This window comes from Triturus cristatus, chromosome 1_2, assembly GCF_964204655.1.
Source record: "Triturus cristatus chromosome 1_2, aTriCri1.1, whole genome shotgun sequence".
Lineage (NCBI taxonomy): Eukaryota > Metazoa > Chordata > Amphibia > Caudata > Salamandridae > Triturus > Triturus cristatus.
The window spans coordinates 362,818,775-362,839,396 of record NC_140580.1 but is presented as its reverse complement, the minus strand read 5'-3'; the positions used below and the strand labels follow the sequence as shown (position 1 = coordinate 362,839,396).

The following is a 20,622-nucleotide window of genomic DNA, read 5'->3' as shown; positions in this document are numbered from 1 at the left end:
TGGGTGTGCGAAAGCTATTTCATCCAAGTGATGTCCTGCTAACCAGTGCAATAGCCATTGGAGCTGTCCGGCCAAGAAATAGGCTTTAAAGTCAGGGGCACCCATACCCCCCTCATATGGTGACAGTTGCATTTTAATTAGGCTAACTCTATGTCACCTTATGTATAGAATCATATCATCTGCATACATGGAAACAGTATGAACCGTTGGTCCTTGCGGGATTCCATAGGGAAAGACCATCTGGTGAGGTTTTTGAGCTAGAGGCTCCGTGGCCAAGACGAATACTAGTGGCGACAATGGGCATCCCTGTCTGGTGCCGCGGAATACTGAATATTGTGATGACATGTGTAGACCCGTCCATACCCTAGTTGTGGGGTCAGTCTATAAGAGCTGAATCCGTTGTATGAAGGCTGGATGGATATTAAATTATGCAAGGACAGAGGATGTATAATCCCACCCCAGTGTATCAAACACCTTTTGTAAATCCAGACAAATGCAGCCAGCCTCGAGGAAGTGGTCTTGGGCCACCTCCCTCACCTGGTAGGGGTGTCAGATGTTTAGGGAGGTGCTTTGCAATGGAACAAATCCACACTGATCGGCCTGGATCAGCTGCGAAAGCAACACTTTGTTCAATATTTTCTATTTTGTATTGAGAAGAGAGGTCGATAAAAGTATAGGTCTTCTGGGTGCGACCTGGTTTGAGAATATGTTGGATGGTGGTTTATTAGTAAGGGCAGGTAGGTACCTACACTTAGTAATAACACCACAATCCCAAATAAGGTCCAGTCATCTTCCCAATTAATTAATCCTTGCTCAACATGGCTATGAGCAGACAGGCTTAGCTTAGGAGACAGGTGTGTAAAGCATTTCAAAACACCAATACAGTTAATAAGTAGCACATAACACCCAATAACAATCCAACACCAATTTATAAACATGGGAAATATTTTTACGATAAACATGACACCACAATTACAAAAATCCAATGTAGGGAACGGGAGATATGAAGTTTTAAAGATTGAAAGTAAAATTAGCGCTTAGAAGCAAATAGCACTCAAAGGGTTAAAAAAGGTTGCGCTGGACCATGGAAAAGTCAAGATTTCAGGCTGCCGATGATGTAACATTTTTACACTTACTTCCAGAAGTGTTTTTGATTCAGGAAAGTGGTCCACAGCACCAGCCAAGGGTTCAGAAGCTTTGGTTTGCGTCTTGGGTCTGGGACTATAACTCCCACAATGCACCTGGTCAATCCAAGTAAAATCCAGGTGAAGCTGGTTAGCTTAAGTTATCCTTTTTGTTGATGTAGCAGGCAGCCCTTCCAGCATTTTTCTCCTTGTTGTTGATCATGGAGTCCACTCCCAATCCTTTAAGATAGGCAAAGTTCTTTAGATGTGAAGCCATGTGAATGCAGCAGATGCACTCCTTATGAGTGCAGTCCTATCTTGGGCAGTCCAGGGGTCCATAGGGCAATCCTTCTTCTTCAAATGTTCCTTTTGGGTCTTTGAGAGTCCACAACACCAGCCAAAGGTCCAGAAACTCTGATTTGCCTCTTTGTGGTTTGGGACTACAATTCCCACAATGCAACCTAGTCAAATCCTTTAAAGTCCAGGTGAAGCAGGTCAGCTGGGGAGTCCACTCCTTAATCCTTTGGAAGCCAGTCAAAATCCTCATTTGTGAAGCCCAAAGTGTTCAGCAGGTGCAATCCTTATGAGTGCAGTCCTCTTGTGGTGCAGACCAGGGGTTCAGCAGGGCAGTTCTTCTTCTCTTGATATTTCCAGGTGGGGATCTGAGTTGCTGGGCAGCTCTCTCATATTTATCCAGGTTTCTGGGCTGGCAAGAAGGGGGGTATCCTTTACCAATGTTGTGCAGGGGGCCACTCTCTGTGAAAACAACTTCTTTAGAAGTGTGGCATATTTTTGCCCCAGAATGCACTGATCCACGAAAATCAAAATGAAGAAAATCTCTCCTGGAGGTTCAGGTCTAGCTAACCCAACCCACGGGTGTTGCTAACATCCCCCCCCCCCTTCCAGTCCCTCTCCTAATTCAATTTATAAGGGCTCCTATCTGGTTGGGGATGCAGGAAGTTTGGGGTGGGCCTGGTTCCTGTCCTAACGGCCTTTCTCCATTTGAAAACCAGTGTGGCTACCCAGTAACCTTCCTGTCCTGGCCTAAGCAGCTGCAGATCTCCTCCCATCAGATGTCTCCTTGATCTCAGCCCAGGCCACTCACACCTCATTAATGCAGCTTGGCTCAGCCTTCCAAAGGCAGGCCAATCAGAAGAAGCTACTACAGGGCCTAGTTTAGGTAGTTTTAGGAAAGCAGTTCTAAAACTACTTTCCTGCAATAGTTATAATAAATCCAACCATGGCAAGTTGCTGGATTGATTCTAACTATTATTTTTATACTTGTAAAGATTATTTTAGTTCAATCCTGTCAAAAGTTAGGCTTTATTAACGTTTAATAAAGCCTTCACAAGTTAGCCTATGGAGCTAAAGTACTGCAATGGGGAAAAACTAAATTGGCAGTTTTTCCCTCACTTGGGCATATAAAACATATTTTATAATGGCATTGATTATTTTAACAATGCACCCTACCCTTGAGTCACCTAGGGCAGACCCTAGCGGTGACTTATTGGGCCTCTAAATCTTCAAGCGCCCTACCATATACTAGGGACTTACAGGTAGATTGTCACACCAATCGTAATTACACCTAATTACCACAGACCTTTTACTGTCATGGCCTGTATTTCTCACGGCTGTCGGACAACCGGACAACAGGTTACAAAACCACATTTCCCACAGCGCCCCGCTTCGCGAGCTCGCGGCTTGGGAAAACGCGCGTTTTCTGATTGGGCAGCTATTTAAGCCCCGCCCAGTCCAGGAAGCGGGGCTTGACAATCCTATTTCGTTCCAGCACGCCAGGCGGACGGTGCTTCCCCGCCGGAGGTCGGGCGTGATAACTACGTTCCAGATTCACCCTGAGATCAAGCTGCTTCCAGAGAATTCAGTCAGTCCAGGATAGCGCCGGGCGGAAGGTGCTTCCCCGCCGGAGGTCGGGCGCTTGCTTCGTTCTTGACGACATCACGAAAGGAACAGGTAGGGCTCCTCGGGAGCACGAGACCCTTGGTTCCTCACCGGCAATCTTCCCTTAGGAGAACAGAACCTGTTCACCTTGTTACTAGGTACTTAGGCCCTTATACGCGTGCTTGAAAACGCGTAGTACAGCTTCAAAAAACCCTCCGTCAGTAAGAGCTGCATATTCCACGCTGTGCCAATAACAGCGTTGACTCGTATTGAGGATATTTGGAATCCTAGATGCACGCTGTGAATTGAACAGCGTACCGGCTAGGAAAGACTTCAGTGGAGGACGACACGACTAGACTCGCTCTCGTACCGGTCCCTCCTATCACTTCCTATTTTACTTCCTTGAGTACATTGTTGTCCGAGGAACTACAACATCCTTTTCCCCATTCCTTGAGGTAAGCTGTGTTGGGGAACTGATTGGGGTCCTCAAAAGAGGGTAGTAGGCATTGCAGGCCGGGGGACGTATACTGATGTCTGCCTGTGCTCCCTTCTAGTTGGTGCGACATTCCCCGAGGCCCCGACACCTCAGAGGCTCGTCGAAAGATTCCATCGCACAGTTTTCCAGTCCGGTTCCTTCACTCCCTTCTCTCCCGGTGGGGCGCCAGTTCCCAGAGTAGTTGTTTCCTCTCTGGGGGAAGCCGCGCTATCGGGAAGAAGGACCTTTCTTCGAACATCGTCCCTGCTGTCTTCTAGTCAGGTTAGTGGTTTGTCAGGTAAGCTGCTAACACAGCCGCGACATTTACACAGAGTACTCGCCATTGTTAGCAGAGCCCAGGGTGCAATCATAGCCAGCAACCAGCATCTAGTAGTCCAAATGGGGCTCAAAGTGGGGGACACACTGTAAAAAGCCCTGTTTCCTCACAGTAAAGATGTGACCAATGCCTGTCGGGTAGTAGGCAACAGTGAGCCTGCATCTAACAATGCATAATATAGCTGCTCAGTTGAGGAACCAGACCTGCAGCAAATGTGGCGTAAAATTCCACTGGTGACTCATCTAGCCCTAGTGTGTTTTTTATGGGCCACTTTGTGTATAACATGACGGATCTAGACCCGGGTGTCAGAGGGCACCCCAAGCTCTCCCTGTTTGTAGCAGATTCCCAAGGTAGTCTTGAATCATTAAGGAAGGTATTGAGGCTGTCAGGTGTCAGGGGGGGCATGCGGTGTACAACTCCCTGTAGTACCCGTGAAAGGCAGCGTTAATCCCACCTGTGTGGTGCAGCGAATATATGTGGGTGTGACCACAGATAACACTGACATAGACGGTGGAGGTGGCTGGATTATATACACCAAAAGAACCCCCCCCCCCTTATTTCCCTCAGTGTGAATTTTCTGTGTATATGTAGCATAGGATATCTGCATAATTTATTCTGGCCTCTTGCAGGCCACCTGCTCGAGCATCATCCAATCAGGATTCAAGCTCTAGGTGCCCCAACTGGGGTAAACATCCCTTACAATGACTGCGTTACAACGCAGTCCATAACCCTGCATTTTTTACTACGCTAAATCTTTTATAACGCAGGGCTTCACACCGCAAACCATTACAACGCATTACCAATTACAACCCCTAGGTGGAGTTAGAATAGTAAAATGCATTGTAATGGACAATGCATTGTAATAGATTTAATTGTAAAAGATTTTGCAGAGTAAAAAATGTGGGGTAATAGCACGCGTTGTAAATGCGTGCGAAGAAAAGTGTCATATTCACCAACTGGGCCTCCGTATGACAGAGATCCTGGGCGACTGCTCAGCACGCGCCTACCAAAGTATTAATGAACACCCCTCGTATTACTAGCTTAAAGGTCTTTCATTCTACTAATGAGGATGAAGTGGTGCTGGCATTCTCAGTGAAATATGTGTCAATGGATTTCTCTAAAGTGTCCTTAAAAACAATGTCCTCTAATAACTGTGGCTGTAAACGCCATGTTGATATGGGGTTTGAGACTCGGCCCCAGTCCACTAGCAGTTCTAATGGGTTATGGTCTGACGAGGTCTTACCCAGGTAGGCAAGGTGGGTCACATGAGACTGTAATGAAGGAGGGCAAAGTATCCTGTCTAGGCGGGCGGGTAGACTACGAGGAGGGCAGTAGAAGGAGTATTTCCGCATCCCTGCGAACACAGCGTGCCAGGTATCAGATAATAACCATCCCGCCACCCGCACCCCGGGGTCCCTGGCTTGTTAACTGAGGTTGTACATGGTAATGGAGGCTAGGAATGGTCCAGCTTAATATCCATGATCGCATTAAAGTCCCCTACTAGTATCCATGGAAAGTGTGTCCAGTCAGGTAATACAGTGGAAAGGTGTGCCAAGAGCATGTCTTGTTCAGTATTGAGGGTGTAAATACTGCCCAGCACCAGTGCCCTGCCATTTAGTGTGCCTTAGTGGAAAACATATCAACCATTCTCATCAATTTAGGTCTCATTAGCCCCAAAGGTGACTTACAAGAGCAGACAAATGGCTGCTCCATGAGCGAAGGCAGAGTATGTTGTGGCAAATATTTGTCCCCTCCATTTTGTACGCCATTTCACTGTCTCAGTAGCTGAGAGGTAGGTCTCTTGTAAACAGACTATGTTAGCTTCCCGGCTGCACAGTTGTGTGAGGATTCTATGCCTTTTCTGTATGAAACCCATTCCCCTGACATTACAAGTTATTATTTTATAATTATTTTGAATAACCAACATTTGATCCAACAATATATATTACTTTGGTATAAAATATGTAGTACCCATCACAAGCAAAATGCTACATTTGGATTCAGAGAATGACTAAAAACGAAACTTTCCCTCAATACTAGGTCTAGTGAAAAATGATCTTTCAACTAGAACAATAAAACCACTTTAACAGGTGAATGTTTTGTGTAATCCAAGTGAAGGGGTATGCTGATTAGAAGTAGTATTTGGTATAAAGGCCTAGGAGTCAATCTTAGGTAAATGCTCCGACGTTAGTGCTCCGAGAAACTACAGTGTGAGGCTCATCACAGGCTGGTTAATGCATTGCAATATGTGGTAGTTTAATGGGAGGAAATAATTAGACCAAACATATATGTGTCATCTCATGGTAGTAATCCTTCCCAACAATCAAACTCGGGGGGAAATTATATGAACCCCTTTCAGTGCCAGTGGCCCAATATGGCTGCGCCAGGGAGCGGGCGATAGAAAAGGGATGTGTGGCTGGGGCTCCAGGCAGTGTTGAATCGTGTGGTGTGGGTGGGGTGTGTGAAGCCCCGGAGGGGGATATCTGATACTCGATCAGGCCCCCCAGTGCACGGATCCCCACGCCATTCTTGTGTCATTCAAACCATCTTTGGTCACTCAATAGTGATATTTTAGAGGCGGATAAGTCTTCTCCAGGGCAATGGGGGAGACACTCACTATCTGCATACAACATAAGGGGGTAATTTCAGTGTGTGACACTGGGAACACCGCTGTGTTCATAGTATGTCGTCCGCTGTCTGTGGAGTCACCGAAGGGTACAGTGCAACGCTGGCATTGGAATCCTAATCCGAGGCAGTGTCTGTTGAGGAACTTGAATAAGGTGATGGCTGTGATCTAACAGAAGACACCATTGCAATCACTGCCTGTTTGCCCTCCAGAACTTGCTGCTGAGATGGCATCGCTGCTGATGATGTTCATCGGACTGCTCCATGCCGGCGCCGGCGATGGGGGGTGGTTGCCCAGTCCCATGTGGTGATGGGCCAGATGTCGGTACCCACTGGGATTGTGGGTATTGATGTTCCAAACCAGTCCCACACAGAACCCATGGTGTCAAAGAAGAGGGACCACCGGTCATCGAACACCTACAGATTAGCAGGAAACATACGTTTCTGAGGCCTGCTGAGCGCAGTTGTTGCTTCACAGCTTAAAAGGAAGAGTGCCGACGCTGAACCACTAGGGCATAGTCTGGAAAGAGGGACACAGTGGCATTGTCCATGGTGATGTGCACTTTTTCCCTGGCGTTTCATAGCACCATGTCCTGGTCCCTGAAATTGAGGATCATGGCTACTAATAGTCTTGGTGGTGTACCCGGTGGTGGGGGGCATGTTCCACCATGAACAGTTCTAACAGACCCTGCGGAACTACTGTAGTTTTCAGCCACTTTTCCATTAATGATGTGGTGTTGGGTCTCTCTATGTTCTCCGGCATGCCCACAATGCACACATTGTTTAGGTATGCTCGCCCTTCCGCGTTTTCTGCTACGTCATACAAGACCGTGAGTTGTTCCTGGAGTCATTCTATAGCAAGGGTGTGCCCCATGTTTCAGGGAGACAGTACGGTCTTGGTCAACTGAGCAGTTTTGACACCATCAGACAATTTGCACTAGTTCTCCGTCAGTTTATTGACATCTGTAGAAAGAGTGTCAATAGAGTATTCAATAGCGTCTCTGGAATCACGGACTTCCTGTAGGATAAAATCCAGCTGATCAGCGATAGGAGCAGATCCCAGAGGCAGGATGCAGACTTTTATAAGGGCTATACTAGCATAGCACATGAATTCAAAGTGAGGCTTTGGATGAAGTGTCTATGAAGAAAAGAGTGTGACATCTGTACCGCAAAAGGGAAAATACTCAAATTCATGTCATGATTAATTTAGTTAGTTATAATTAGCCAAGGACCACAGGGATCAAAATTCAAAAGATTTCAAAGGTTCAAAATCTGATAATTCAGGAATAAGTTATTGAGACCAATTTACAAAGAAAGGCGAAAGTTTGATCCTACAGGGTTACTGCTATATTTGGAGCACATTTCTGAATATTAAGGGACTCAAAAAAAGATGCAGTAGTACTCCTGGAAATCTTTATCAGCTTCGCTTTCCAGCAGTACTCACATTCAGAAATAATTACGTACCCATTCATAAATGTTTTTTTTCACCATGAAGAAAACATTTTCTACAGAGAGCCCTACTCCTGTGGGAACATTTGTGAGGAAATTTGTATGTGTTCTAATCCCTTTTCACCATTAAAATGGATTTACTTCTGAATTTGACAGGCATACATCTCTGACCAGTTTTAGAGTCAAACATACCAGCAAAAAGTGTGAGAATAACCACAAACTCATAAGTTTGGTGTGGGTAGTCACCTTCTTTTGCAGGTCACCTGACACAGAAAAGCCTGAGAAGAATATCACTCACAAGTAAGCTAGACAAGACTAGCCTTATTTCACATAGAAGTAAATACATTAATGAGTGTCAACACACATTTTGTGAATAACAAAGTAGAATTTGCACATATATTGCTTCACATGAACACTGGACATAAGATGGAGAATGACTGGTGCCCACAGCAAAACTTCAGGCACACCTTCTTCCGACTGCCTACTCCTTTGTCCCTGGCCTGTACAAAGTGTATGACTAAGGTTTCCTAACAAAATCGATCTAAGGAGAATGTATGTGTCCGTTGTGTTGTAGGCCCTAGCCCTAAAAAAGCATTTCTGGAGCTGGAAAAGGCCTTCTCTATCCTGCAACTTGTCTAAGAAGGGAACATCAGCCCAACATGACTGGTTGGCTTTTTGAACTATATGAATGTGATTGAACAAATTGGAAATGGGCTGCTGCCCAACTAGCAAGGACTGAGCATGTATTCTGGACCCTCCCTTTTAGAAAGAGACTATCTCCATTGCTCCAAACCTGCACGAACCATGCTGCTGTAGTTCCTGCACATGGTTCGGCTTGGTGCATATTTCCTCAAGGCTAAGACCTAGACTCATATCATGCTGAAGGGTGTGTTGAGCAGCACTAGTGCTACAGCTGCTGTTGCCTGAATAACATCTCCTAGAGAGCTGATGGAGATTGGGGACTCTGACAGAAACTACAGCACACACACACCCTCACTACCCATCTTCTCCGAAAAGAGGAGAGCAGTCCAACATCAATCTTCAAATACAGTTGAGCTAAGTGCTGGCTCTGTCTGGTGTACACATTCACTGCTTGTGCTGACAATTGCTTGCTCACCTTTGATCATCTTTGTGAGACCCACCACCATTGCAGTTTCATCTGCTACTAACTAATCTCTATTGGGAATGTCACGGGATTCCAAAGTTCATTACTACCATCAGTTCCCTGAGGCCAGAAAATGTTTCATAGAACCACACCTTGGGGTGTGCTGCCCATGCTCTTTTGTGCACCCAACCAGCCTGTGGAGGAACCACTGCAAGAACCTTAAAGAGGTCCTAAGGGGTACTTTCTGTCTTTGGGTCCTCACTCCAATTTATTTCTGGGGTCCACTCTCTTATCTGCCTCCTTCAGTGTCAAGATCTGTCCTCCCTGGTTGTTGGGCATTGACCCAGTGTCGCTAGCAGGCTTTGACTGTAAGATATCCAATTTTAAAGGTACTGTTCAATCCTACCCGTAAACAAGGTTTCCTAACCATAAAGTAGGTTTCCTGGTCAAACAGCTATTTACAGTGAACACCTAGAAACTTGATTTGCAGTGCCAATGCGGAGGAGCCGCCCCTGTTTTTGTGGCATCAATTTGTTTTGTTGTGATGGTTTGTTATGTTGCTGAGGTATTGTGTTGTGCTTTGTTGTGTTGGTGGTGGATCTCAAATACAGACCATCTATTTAAACGTGTACAACTACTTTGCTACACATTACCAGGTCAACACTCATCTTTACGATACGGTGTTAAAAAGTATTTGTAGCCAAAACCATGCTTTTTACCATCAAAAACATGTAGCAGCGCCAAGCAAAAACATTTTAAGATTCGGCACACTTTCCACTTACCGTGAATTCGGCTGCTGGTCAGTGGCTTGTTGTTGAAAGGTGACTCCTAGTCTTGGGAAACTTCGCTTTTCTGTATTTGTGCCCCACTCCCTCTCCGTTGGGATCCCTTCTGTCGGGAGATAGTGCAGCATTTCATCCGAGGATATTAAATCTATCAACTAGAAATGGACAAGTAATAAATAAGGAAATCATTTACAGTCCATATCATAGGGTGTTGCAGCATATAGCAGGGCAGGCTTCCTATATAAGGTATTTGATCCAAAAAAATATATATATTTTCAAGTATGACGTTTAGATTTAGGAATCTTGGCACCAAGACGTGGTTTTTCGGATTGCATAGCAACAGTGTTTCGGTTAGGTTGACAAATCTGTCCCCGATTCTGAGTGGGTCAACGATTTCTGACTCCTGTGCAAACTGGAATTCTGAATTGTGTGGTCATTACTAGGTGCAATAAAGTTATCACTCTTCACTAAATTTCGGAATGTCAAACCTGACAGAAATTAAAGGGGAAAAGAGTATGGCATTTACTGTGACATGCAGATCATGGTGCAATAAGCACCAACACACCAACATTCACACTTTTTCTAATAACTCAAATTAGATTCACCAAACACACCTGTAAATTATTAACTCTGGGGAGTCAGATTTTTTCAGCTTACCTTCCCACACCTTCCCTCTGGCCCACTCACAACCAGATCCAAAGTATTGTCTCTGACTGTGCATGGCAGTGATTATTAGAATATGATAACAGTTTATAGAATATAGAAGACTATCTGCTTCTACTTCTAGTTGCCGCTGAAATTTACACCTACTGAAAGTATGAAAAAAGGCCAGATTTTCCTAAGTCATATATTTAGGATGGGGTAGGAAAACTGGAGTTCACACAGAGGGCTGTTGGAAGGCTATTGTGAATGTGGGAAACACCTACGAAGTTGGAACTTTCTAGGTATCCACAAACATTAGCAATTCACTTCCAACCTTTAATGCACACATAACTACTTGAGAAAATGGTGAAATGATTTTGCTTTTAGGGTGTGTTAGAAATGGGGTTTCTGGTTGGCTAGGGTATGCACCTAAGCCAGACAGAACATCACCACTCTAGTCAGGGTAAGGGAGTTAAACACCCAAGATAACCCATGCTCACCTCCTTGGTAGCTTGGCAGAGCAGTCAGGCTTATCCCAGAGGCAATGTGCAAAGCATTTGCACAACACACACACACACCAGTGACACAACACATACACCACAAAAGAGACTCCACACAGTAGTATATGAAAATATCACATATATTGTATATAAACATAGACCACAATCACATAAACCACTTTACCAACTTGGCAATTTTGATAATACCACAGGTAGTGCAATAAAGTGAATACTTATATATTGCACACTTCATGAAAACACCATCACTGTACATACTATGCAGGTCCTGAAATGATATTCGTTATCCTATCTGTACCAGGTATAAAATGACATAAATCAGAATATCAGGGCATAAAATGTAGCAGTTAGGTCAGGGAGAAAACACATAGATCACCATAGATCATAATAAGTACATGGATCCCTAAATAACATCACATGCCGAGAGTGCAGCACTCCTGAACTTTTGTTTTGTGACTTAGGGACAAAACACATGCATCGTCAGGACACTATAGGGCACAGTGCACCTGTGCTCCTATTAGATTGACTATGGCTTCAGGTAGCTTTCCGTAGAATGCAGCAATACTCTGATTGGGTGCCTCCATCGAGGTCTCACCCCATCCTTGGAGCCATACACAGTGCCCCCAGGTAAGTGCAGGCATGGGGCGGCATGCACGCCTCACACATCGGCAGGGAAACCTCGCTAGGTCCCTTGCATGTAGAATGATCAAAAAGCAGCTGACCTGATGTTGCAGTGTGTCTGTGACCCGCCGGGATCTCTTTGACTGCTGGTAATAATACCCCAAAAATGGAGCCACCTGCATCCTCACTGCAGCGTGGGTCGGCTGTGCTTCTGGCATGGGAAACTCTTCAGACACGCCCGCTCTCCCCTGCAGCTTCCCCGTGGGCCCCCGCACTGCCCGTTGCAGAAAGTACCTGGCTGGCTCAGAGGTGAAGTTGGGGCTGGTCATCCAGTGTAGGCTCCCCCGGCGTCACTTAGCTGGCACGCTCAAGGGCCAGGGCTGCGCTGAGGGACTCCTGACGTACAGTGCGGCATCCAGCAAGGCTGTCCGGCTGATGGGGCCCTGTGAGGGGTGGGGTCCCACAGTGCAACTGGTGATGAGCAGAGCCGATCGTTGTGCTCTTGCTATGACACAGCAATCCTTCTTTTTTAAGATGAAGAACAGTCCAGTCCTTCACCTGCTCCAGACAGAAGCAGCAACTGTAGGTCAACCTACCCCTCACACGTAAAGGGGCAGCACTCCTCACAGCTCTCCTGGCCCTTCTTCCAGGCAGGTTCCTTTCTGATTCAGAAAGGATCTGTTGAAGTCTTTGATTTCCCTGAGACTTCCAACAGCAGACAAGCTCTGCGTCAAGCCCTTGAAGATCTTCTCAAGCAGGATACCACAGCAGGGCAAAAAGAGTCAGTTATTTTCCTCTGCCCACAGACAGAAGCAGCAACTGCTCCCCTCACGCATAAAAGGGCAGCACTCCTCACACAGCTCTTCCGCTCTTCTTCTTGGCAGGGCCCTCTTGTTTCCAGTAGCGATCTTAAGTTTTGGGATTTTAGGTCCAATACTTATACCCCACTTTCTCATTGTAGTGTTTGTTTCTGAGTCCCTGAGCTCAGTACAAACCAGTTCTGTCCTCCCTGGTCCAGCTCGACCACAGGGCGATGGAGACAGCATTGTGCAGAGGAAACACAGCCTATTCAGGTGCTTGTGAAAACTCCTTCCACCACTCTAAATGCAGAAAGGTCGATTCAGCCTGGCTATGAATAACCCATACAAGACACACTTCAACCCCCTTGTGACTGTCTAGAGTGAATGCACATACCCAGCTCCAGACATGAATACACAAAAGGGCAGAAGCACACAGAATGGTAAAGCAAGAAAATCCCCACTTTCTAAAAGTGGCATTTTCAAACACACAATTTAAAAAGCACCTTCACTATAAGTTGTGTTATTAAATTCTGAGTTCACAGAGCCTAAACTCCATTTCTCCATGTTGTCCCAATGGAAAGTTACACTTGCAAGATTTTACAAGGCAGTTCCCATGTTAACCTATGGGACAGACAGCCTTTAAACAGTGAAAAACGAAATGCACGGTATTTCACAATTAAGACATGTAACACATACCAGCACATGTCCTATCTTTCACATACACTGCACCCTGCTCATGGGGTAGCTTGAGTCTACTTCATGAGTGACTTACATTTTAGAAAAGGTAAAGTTAGGGCTTGGCTAGTGGGTGCACTTGACAGGTCGATATGACAGTTAAAAACTGTACGTGCAGGCACTGCAGTGGCAGGTCTGATACACATTTACAGGGCTACTCATGTGGGTGGCACAACCAGTGCTGCAAGCCCACTGGTAGCATTTGATTTGCAGCCCCCTGGCACACACAGTGCACTTTAGTAGGGACTTACCAGTAAATCATATATGCCAATAATGGAAAACCAATCATAATCACAATTTACACAGAGAGCATATGCACTTTAGCACTGATCAGCAGTGGTAAAGTGCCCAGAGTCCTATAGCCAACAAAAACAGTGTAAGAAAATAGGAGACAAAAGGCAAAAAGATGGGAATAAACCTGCAAAAAGAGCCATGTCTAACATTATGTAAAAGTTCCCCATGTGTTCAAAGGAAGGGATTTCTTCAAAACAAAAATGTTATTCGCCACTAACTAACGATTTTGTTTCCAATGGAAACACAGAACACTGTCAGTCTAACAATGCCCTTCTACTACCTTCCTCTGCCGCCAGTAAAATAGATTGAGTAAAACATACATAATGGTACACACAGAGGAAATCAAGGCTATATGTGCATGCTACATGTAATAAAAATACCTTTTATTCAGTGCTTCCCATTCACCCTTCAGTTTTTGGATTTACAATGTATTCTCACTACAAGAGTTTTTTGTAACCCTCTTTCAATTAATAAATAGTCATGCAGAACAATATTGTGCATTCAAATTCATTATGTATGTTTCACACTAGGAGGCACTACATGGTACAAAAACTAGAATCTCAAAAATAGATGTAACATTTCTTGGGATTCTTTCAAAGTCTCTGTGACCCCTTATTACCATACATGGCATAAAACGTGTATTTGCAGAGTGAATATTCATCTCTCACACTTGGTGTTAAATAAAGGCGTGCAACCTGAATATCGAACCCACAATATCTATGGAACAGAATATCGAGCACAACATATTAAAAATAAAATATCGACAGGTGAGTAAGTCTATATTTTCAAAACCCAACTACACATATTTGTACTTACACAGTACATATATCTTCAAGGTATATAGATTTGGAGTTAGAAATAGTAAACCTATCCTTCCCTTTTACCTTTCAATATCTTGGCCCTCGATAGTCTGTCCTCCATATTTTTGTATCTCGATATCGTTTGATTCGATATTCGGCAGTACTACCCTCAAGAAACACTGATTGAAATGCGTCTTGGTGGGGAAAAAAAACAAAAATGTTGCGATATAAAAAAAATCATTCTATGACGATGCATCCGGATTATATTACATTTAAAGAGTTTGTGTTTTTATTTCTGATGCAGGCAAAATCCATTCTCCCAATTCACGAAGTGAGGACTATACTACCTAAGCAAAAGTGTCGAATTTTGAAATGTGTGACTTCACTTTTCAGCAACTCAAAGCTGACCACCTAACTATAGTAAAGTTAAGACCCCTTATGTGCATCCTCTTCAATAGGTGATGACCTTTTGAACAAGGAACTATTTTTGGGTAAAATCTGTAAATTATGAAGAAGATGAACTATGTGACAAGTGTGGCCATGAATGGGAAATCATGTTTATTTTGTGGTTCTGCGTATAGAAGAAGCACAGTGCCATACATAGTTTCTATGCAGGGCATCCCATACGCGCACTCAAAAAACTCAAACTGCTAACAAAATACACCATCTTCTTCAGACTTTGCGTAAATTGCAAAAGGTTAAAAATAGTATCGAAACAGACAACACTCAATCAACCATTTTCAATCTGGCTTCAGACAAACAGGGACATTTGACAAACGTCCTCATCTTCACAATTACATCCAACAGGTCAGATTTTGTCTTTCTCCCAAGAGACTGCAATGGCCGATTCCTCTGTCAGAGTGTTCCGCCCCCTGCTTGATGGGAAGTATTGATTTCACTGACGCACATTACCTATACCTGACATCAGTCCCTAAATGCAGCTCACCGACCATATCAATCTTGTTTGCAGTTCGTGTATATTTAGGTTGCAAAGTCTGTCAGTGTCCAGGACAAATGTTCTTACAAGCGATGTCCAATTTTAACAACTGTCACACATGTGTCTTAAATCTTCTGGACGGCTGGCATGCGTGAATCAGCATCCTAACCATTGGAGGTGAGAGATGCAGGGGAAGCTGGTTGTAGCATCCATCACTTGATGGATGGTAGCCATCGTCATTAGGTTGCGCTAATACAGCCTTGCTTCTTTGATTTGTCTTAGTTGGGCTAAACTGTGCTAAAGGTGACCTTGAGGTACCTGGCCCTCAACATCCCAGTTAAATACATTCTACTAAACCGAGCATCTGAGCAGTGAAGCGTTTGTTTCTCATGCTCCATGCAAATGTCAATGAGAAAAACACTGAAATACAGAATTTAGGGCTAAAACAGCAGGATTGCGTATCAATTTCCTGCAAAAAATGAAAAGTTCCAAATTTTAGCGTTAGAGGTTTTCAACCACAAATTTGCACGCATCTTGGGCATCCTGTTTCGTAGGGCAGGTACGAATGTGGCATTGAGGCTTTTTGAAATAAGTTTGCAGTAGACAGTTTTCGTTAAGTTTCGGTAAATAAATGGAAACAAAAATGTGAGGATGAAATATATTAATTGCTATCGGAAATGCAAGGCCCCAACACAAATGTAAGTGCATCAGCTGCATGTCCAAGGACTCTATAGCATTATCTAATATGTAAACAGAGTAATCACAGGTTGCCACAACCAGACACCAGGCATATGTACTAAAGTCGGGGTTTTGCCAGGAGGGGGAAGAGACGCACATTCGTGCTTTTTACGGTAGCTCAACATAAACAATGTTCAGGCACTGGGCAGTGAACTCTCCTTTCCTGTTTAAAGTAAAGGATTACAACCCTCTGAAGTAGAGAGAGGTCCCTGCAGAGACAGGGAAACTTGGGCGTGGCAGTGTTCCTGTAACTCTATGGCAGAGGAGCGTCGCCCCACTGCTTTGAGCAGTGTAAAGGAAAGAAAATATAAAATGATAATAACTTTTAGTTATTATAATTTTATGTTTAGTTCCTTTGCGGGCTGGCAGGGCTGCTCTGCTCACTCTGAACAGGGCAGCAAACGAGTGGTGTTCCCACTCCTAAGTGCGCAATGACTGTTTGGTCGGCCCTCTCAGGCTGCCCAAACCAGTCATGCGCACTTTCCCTGTTCTCCATGCAGGCTACATTACAGCCTGCATGGAGAACAAGCCCAGGCTTCCATTCCATGGTTGAAGTTTCCACCAGGATGCTCAAAACCAATCACAACTCTGCATGGCAGAGTTGCGATTGGTGAGGGGAGCCTGGCTTCCTGTCCCACAACGAGATCAGGAGCAAGGAACAGAGACGCGGCGGTGGGACCGGCGGCTAGGGAAGTGTTGTAATTGTTTTTACATTTTTTGTTGGTTTTTCATTGCGCTACCTTGCGCCCTCCGTGCCCACCCCTGCCCCGCCACCCACGAGTCATGCTGGCTGCCACTGCCTTAAGTCCTGCACATGAGGAACTTGGCTTAGCTCTGGTCAGGCCGCACTGCCCTTTCCAAAATCGTCGTCCACAGGACAATTCTTGTCTGGAAATATGATTGGTAATCTACAAGAGAACTAAGTCACAAACTTGATGTGATCTGCGGCAGAGCTCTCATGAAGCCCAAACTTTCTGACTAGTAACAATCAAGCTAGTTTCTGTGAAGAATCCTAGCCTGACCTTAGTCAGCCTTCTTCAAGCACAAGGCTTTCTTTAGAGAAATGGATAAGGTGCATGTGCACCAACACCGAAAAAAATATTGGTAAGAAATAAAGAACTAAAATCCTCCAAACAATTTATATAACAAGAGAAGGATATAAGGAGTAAAATGACACAAACAAATTGAACAAAGTGTGATGTAGAGATCAGGAGTAATTGCTAAAACAAACACATTTCTTTTAAAACAATAGTAAAGTGAAAAGAATAGGATTCCGCTGCAGCAACACCAGCTGACTTTGTTCATAGGGCGCTCTGCACCCTACATACACGAGGGATATGTTTAACAGGAGCAAGTAGGAGAAATGTTGAGATGTAACTGCCCACTGTTTTTTGTCCATTGGGGCACAGCTTCCTGTGGTTCAGGGGTATACTACGGGTATATGGTGGATACAATATTGCCCATCAAAAATATCATGTTAAAAATTTTGGGTTGCAAAATAGTGTAAAGATAATTACATACAAATAACTATAGATTTACTACAAGTTTACTAAAATTAACTCCACATGTGGGGGGGCGTGGCTTAGCCGGCTGCAAGATGGCTGCACTTTAGTGGGCTCTGCACCCCCGTGTTTCCTCGCTGCCGTCTGCCCCCAGCCGGCCTACACCCATCGTGACTCTTCTTTTCCCGCTTTCTGGTGTGGGAGTGCTTGCCGCATGGTAACCAGATCCCCATGAGCCTCCTGTACCTCCTCTACATCCGGGCCCGCCGGGACTTGACATCCTCGCTGCTTTGGCCCACTGCCACCCTCAGGCCACCACTCCTCTATTGCTGCCACTGCTCCCACCTGCCTCCCACGGGCCTGCTGATTAGCTGGGGAATTGCCTGCACCCAAGGGTTGTCTCCGCTGCTCTCTGGGAGTGTGCTGCCAGTACATCTGCGCTTTTGATGTCTGCTCTGCTCTGTTGGTTCCTTGCAATACATATACATTGTCTCCCACCAGGGAGGCCCTAGCCCCTAACCTGCTGACTGCAACTGCCGTCCCAGTGGCTTACCTCTCCTCACCCGCAAGGCCTCTCCGGTGACTCCCAGGCACCATCACCTCTGCTGCCCCGGTGCTTCCTGTGGGCCCGCGTTTTAGACACCGGCTACCTCTTTGTTACTGGACATACAGGCGGCAGGAGGTAGGCTTGCTGTGATCCAACCATGGGAAAGACAGACCCAAAACAGCCCAATTTGCGTTGGAGCTGCGCAGACAGACCAGGCAGGAGGGGGAAACGCCGGAGACGTTGGAGCTCGCCACCCAGACAGAATCTGGTGCGGCAATCATGTTAGACGTCAGAGCCAGAGTCAGCGGCATTGCTACCCAATTGGACAAGCTGTCCGCCAGTCTGGAAACAGTGAGGGCTAGGGTGCACTCGCATGATGCACAGATTGCGCAGCTGGAGACGAGAGTCTCGGATGCTGAAGACACCATAACTGGGGACCACCAAAAGTAGCTCCAAATAGGCAGAGTTCCGGAAATAATTAAAAGCAAGAACGAGGATTTGAAAGCTCGCTCCCGCAGGGGCAACATCCGCATCACTCCATCATCACGAAAATTGTGGATTTCGTCGAACAGCTTCTGCGTGCTCTCTTTGGCGAGGTCCTATCTCCATTCTTCATCGTTCCTGTCCGATCATTGCCAAACTATTGAACTATCGCGACCGCGAAGCGCTCCTGTGAGCTGCTCGCGAGAAGGGTGAGGTGAGGTGTGCCACCAAGGAAACAGGCTTGCCTTCTACCCCGACTTCACGCTGGCGGTACAGGCCGCCCGGCGAGAGTTTCTCCCTGCCAAGCGGTTGCTCCAGAAGCACAACGTCTCATATTCCCTGGTATACCCGGCCAAACTGTGTGTCAAGAATGGGTCCCAAACCCAAATCTTCACTGACCCTAAAGCTGCCATGACCTTTGTGAAAAAGCCAGACAGGCAACTGCGCCAAAATCCCTCCGACTCACAGCAGGCTGATGGAGATGGCGTTAGTGACAATGATTAGCTTGGTTTACTACTGCTCTGGACTTCCTCTTCATCCTGTTCACTCTGGACTCTCTCCCAGGTTATTATTGTATGGTAATGTCCTTATGCTACTTTAACCAATGTCTTCCTGATTCACCATTCTCTACTTTTCTGAGTGACGGCAAAAACCCCGCTTCTTGGCCAGACCACAGCAACATATTGAACTGCCCTCATAAAATTTGGTCTCCTCCACGTGCTGGTTGTATTTATGACCGAAGCTGGGGCCATCTGAACTTGACCCCTGGCCCGCCTACAGGTCTACGGCGGCATCTTCCTGGTCGTGGGGTCACCTTTGTATATCTCATTGGAATGTTCAAATGATGTCCTTACACTATTTTGGCTTGGCCACCCTGTCCTTATGGCGGGGACGTATGCCAGGTGGAGCCATGCCTCCTTGGGATAATTCCCTCCTCAATTTACTTTTCTCCCTTTCCAAGTTGGGCTCCCTGGGTGAGATGGGGTTGGTTGCTCAACCTAATTGGGGGGTTGGGGCGATTCTACTTATGGGATTTTCGCCTCCTAATAGAGGCCTATTTGTTTTATTGTTTAATTTTGTTTCCTGTTACATGTTGTGCACAGCACCTTACTATTTGTTGCACACCACAACACCTACAGTGGTCACACACTCAGAACACCTGTCACCATTCGTCTTGCAACATCACTGCACCCCCAAATGACAGATATTATGCTCTGGACATGGAGCATTAAGGGTCTAATAGACCACCGCAAGGCACGCCTTATACATTCATCTCACAAGGCAAAAAGCAGACATTTGTTTCCTTCAGGAAACTCACCTTCTCCCTGCCACCTCTTCCAGGTTACACTCGAGGCACTGGGGTGAGACTCACTTATCCTTCTATTCTAACTATTCACGTGGCGTACCCATTCTCCTACGAAGGGGGCTTCCCTGGGCACCACCCAGACCATCACTGACCTCGAGGGTCGATATGTAATCCTCTCTGGCACCCTTCTTACTCAGCCCCTGATCCTAGCGGCAATTTATGGCCCAAACTCAGATAACCCTGATTTTTTAGCACAACTCTGGCAGCTCATCTCCTCTTTGGGACCTAGCTCTCTCCTCTGGGGAGGTGATTTACACATCGCACCCTCACAATCGCTCGACCGCTCGGGACAGCATGCCCCGCACCCACGTGCCACGTCACTCTTACATTCCATTATGTCCGACAATTTCTTGTTAGACGCATGGCGTCATGTTTGCCCGGATGGGCACGAGGGTACATGTGTAACAGGCTCGCGGGGATGCTGGTCTCGGCTGGACCTTTGGATCACCACTCGCGATGCCTCTGCTTGGGACGCATCTGTTAACCACATGGCTCGCACACTCTCCGACCATGCTCCCATGCAATTGCATTTGCAAATCCTGCATACACCGCGGCGCATGTTTGCTTGGTGACTGCCCCCTATTGCGCTCCGTGATATGGATTTCCGTGAGGTGATCCGCAGTGCCATCGTAAACTATTTCTAACACAATGTTGGTTCAATTGATTCACCCTCAACACTATGGGAGGGCTTCAAGGTTGTGATCTGGGGGGAGTGCATCCCTGAGCACTCTGGGGTGCTGCGATCTATCCGGGGCACCTTGGAGCATCTGGAGAAAGAGATCAGGGCCTTAGACCTCCACAGTCCCAAGACCCAAACCCTGATAGTCTAGTGCTGTTTAG

The 20,622-nt window shown here is 45.9% G+C and overlaps 1 protein-coding gene across 1 annotated transcript in view; it reads right to left on the bottom strand.

Moving 5' to 3' along the window:
* LOC146867365 (uncharacterized) overlaps nt 1–20,622 on the bottom strand; it is a 79,842-nt gene that overhangs the window by 15,667 nt on the left and 43,553 nt on the right. Inside the window, exon 3 of the mRNA XM_085614954.1 lies at nt 9,797–9,954. Coding sequence (XP_085471080.1) covers nt 9,797–9,954 — 158 coding nt within the window. The remainder of the gene's footprint in view (nt 1–9,796; nt 9,955–20,622) is intronic.